The sequence below is a fragment of the Penaeus vannamei genome, chromosome 42, assembly GCF_042767895.1.
Source record: "Penaeus vannamei isolate JL-2024 chromosome 42, ASM4276789v1, whole genome shotgun sequence".
NCBI classification, from domain to species: Eukaryota; Metazoa; Arthropoda; class Malacostraca; order Decapoda; family Penaeidae; genus Penaeus; species Penaeus vannamei.
This window is the reverse complement of record NC_091590.1, coordinates 24071276-24073775: the sequence shown is the minus strand read 5'-3', so window position 1 is coordinate 24073775 and position 2500 is coordinate 24071276. Positions and strand designations below refer to the sequence as shown.

Sequence of the window (2500 nt, the reverse complement as noted above, 5' to 3'; positions counted from 1 at the left end):
TTATCACCATTACCATTACCATAAATCCATTTATTCCTTCTCATCATTTTACCATTACTTGAAAGCCTCAACCCCCCCCCCCCCATGATCCTCACATGATGATTCCAACAATCAAAAATCGCCAAGGAATCGCCTTCTCCTCACCTCTACCATTACCATACTTAAAAAATCCCCATAAATCCCGTGTCTTTACCTCATCGCCATTACCATTCCTTATTAATCCTTATTAATCCTCTGACCCTTATCATATTACCTGTTGCCATTCTTTAAAAAAAAATCCCTAATCAGTTCTATGGCCTCATTACTATTCTAAAAAATCCCCCGTAAATCCCCCTAATCTCATCCTTATAAATCTCATCCCCCATTTTTAAAATCCCAACTGAATCCTTCCCTCAATTACCATTAATTTTCTTTTTAAAATCCCTAATTAATTCCCTGCACTTACCTCATTACCATTACAAAAAACAAAAACAAAAAAATAAAAAATCCTGATTAATCCTTATCCTCAGCACCATTACCATTACTTTTGGTGATTTTCTCTACCATCGCACCATCACATTACAGTCTTTCACCATTCACCATTACCATCCCTTAAATTTCCCTAATGAATCCCATATCTCCACATTGCTATAACCACGCTTTAAGAATTCCCATACAATCCCATGCCATTACCCCATTCCCATTACCATATATCAAAAAAGCATGAAGTGGATAAATAGATAAATAAAATACAAATAAATAAAAATCTCTTCGGCATCCCTACATAAAATAGATAAAATAAATAAATAAAAATCTCTTCAGATTCCCTGCATAAAATAAATAAATAAATAAATAAAAATCTCTTCAGATTCCCTGCATAAAATAAATAAATAAATAAATAAAAATCTCTTCAGATTCCCTGCATAAAATAGATAAAATAAATAAATAAAAATCTCTTCAGATTCCCTGCATAAAATAGATAAAATAAATAAATAAAAATCTCTTCAGATTCCCTGCATAAAATAAATAAATAAATAAATAAAAATCTCTTCAGATTCCCTGCATAAAATAGATAAAATAAATAAATAAAAATCTCTTCAGATTCCCTAATGCATTCTCCCGCCAACAGATGTCGCCAGTCCCGCAGCTGCTCGGGGTTCCTGCTGAACTACGACCGAGAATCCTGCTTCCGCTTGGACAGGGTCGCCTACAGCTCGGGGGCGGCACTCCAGCCCACGCTCGAGCCCATTAACTTCTTCGAGAAAATCTGTATTACAGGTGAGGTTGGGGAAGGTGTGTGGGTTGGGCGAAGGGGGGAGGGGAGAAGGAGAGGGAAAGGGTGGGAGAGAGGGATATAGAGGGAAGGAGGGAGAGAAAAGGAGGTAGGAAAAGAGGGAGGGAGGGAAGAAAGGAAGGAGGATGGGAGAAAGGAAAGGAGGGAAGATAGAGAGAGAGAGAGATAGAGAGAAGGGGAGGGGGAGGAGTGAGAAAGAAAAAAATGTAAATGAGTGAACGTCATACGCAACAGACTGTTTATTTTGTGCACGCTTTCTGAACTATGATAATAATAGTCATTCTCTCTCTCTCTCTCTCTATCTATCTATCTATCTATTTGTTTATCTATCTTTCCCATTCCTCTCACCCTCGATTCCCCACCTTCTCTCCCATCCACCCACCTCTCTCATCTCCATATTCACCCCACCCCCCTTATTCCTCTCCCCCAGCGAGTCCCTGCGGCAAAGACTGGATGCTGGAGCGCGTCGTCGGGTTCGAGATCGAAGGCTACGACGACATAGTCCTGAACAACGTGCCCGACAGACTGAAGTGTGCTGAACTCTGCATCCGGGAGAAGGGTCTTCAGTGCCGTAGCGCCGAGTACCACACCAGGTAATGTTGCTATGTTGTGTGATGTGATGTACTTGATCAGGTGAGGCTGGTATGTTGTGTTATGGGATGTAATTGATCGGGTGAGGCTGGTATGCTGTGTTAATTTAGATCAAGTGTAGTTGATATGTCATTTAAATTACCAAGTGGAGTTGATATGCTGTGTTATGTAATTTAGATGATCAGGTGAAGTTGATGTGTTGTGTTCAGTAATTTAAATGATCAAGTGGAGTTGACATGCTGTGTTAAGTAATTTAGATGATCAAGTGGAGTTGACATGCTGTGTTAAGTAATTTAGATGATCGGGTGAAGCTGGTATGCTGTGTTCAGTAATTTAGATCAAGTGAAGTTGATATGCTGTGTTAAGTAATTTAAATGATTAAGTGAAGTTGATATGCTGTGTTAAGTAATTTAAATTATCAAGTGGAGTTGATATCCTGTGTTCAGTAAGTTAAATGATCAGCTGATGTTAAGTGATGTAAGTCATTAGGTAGAATGATGTGGTAAGTACTTGGAGATCAAACTAGGTGCTGAAAGCTACAGCTTGTAATGTAATGTATAATTTTAAGTAATATATTGGGCCAATTGATATTAATATGTAATGTATATAGCACCATTACTGCTACTAATAAAATGA

The 2500-nt window shown here is 38.5% G+C and overlaps 1 protein-coding gene across 1 annotated transcript in view; it reads left to right on the top strand.

The window, feature by feature from the left end:
• Positions 1-2500, top strand: part of LOC113811639 (uncharacterized) — a 140796-nt gene that overhangs the window by 124966 nt on the left and 13330 nt on the right. Inside the window, exons 5-6 of the mRNA XM_070118573.1 lie at positions 1109-1257; positions 1704-1866. Of these exons, the coding sequence (XP_069974674.1) occupies positions 1109-1257; positions 1704-1866 (312 nt within the window). The remainder of the gene's footprint in view (positions 1-1108; positions 1258-1703; positions 1867-2500) is intronic.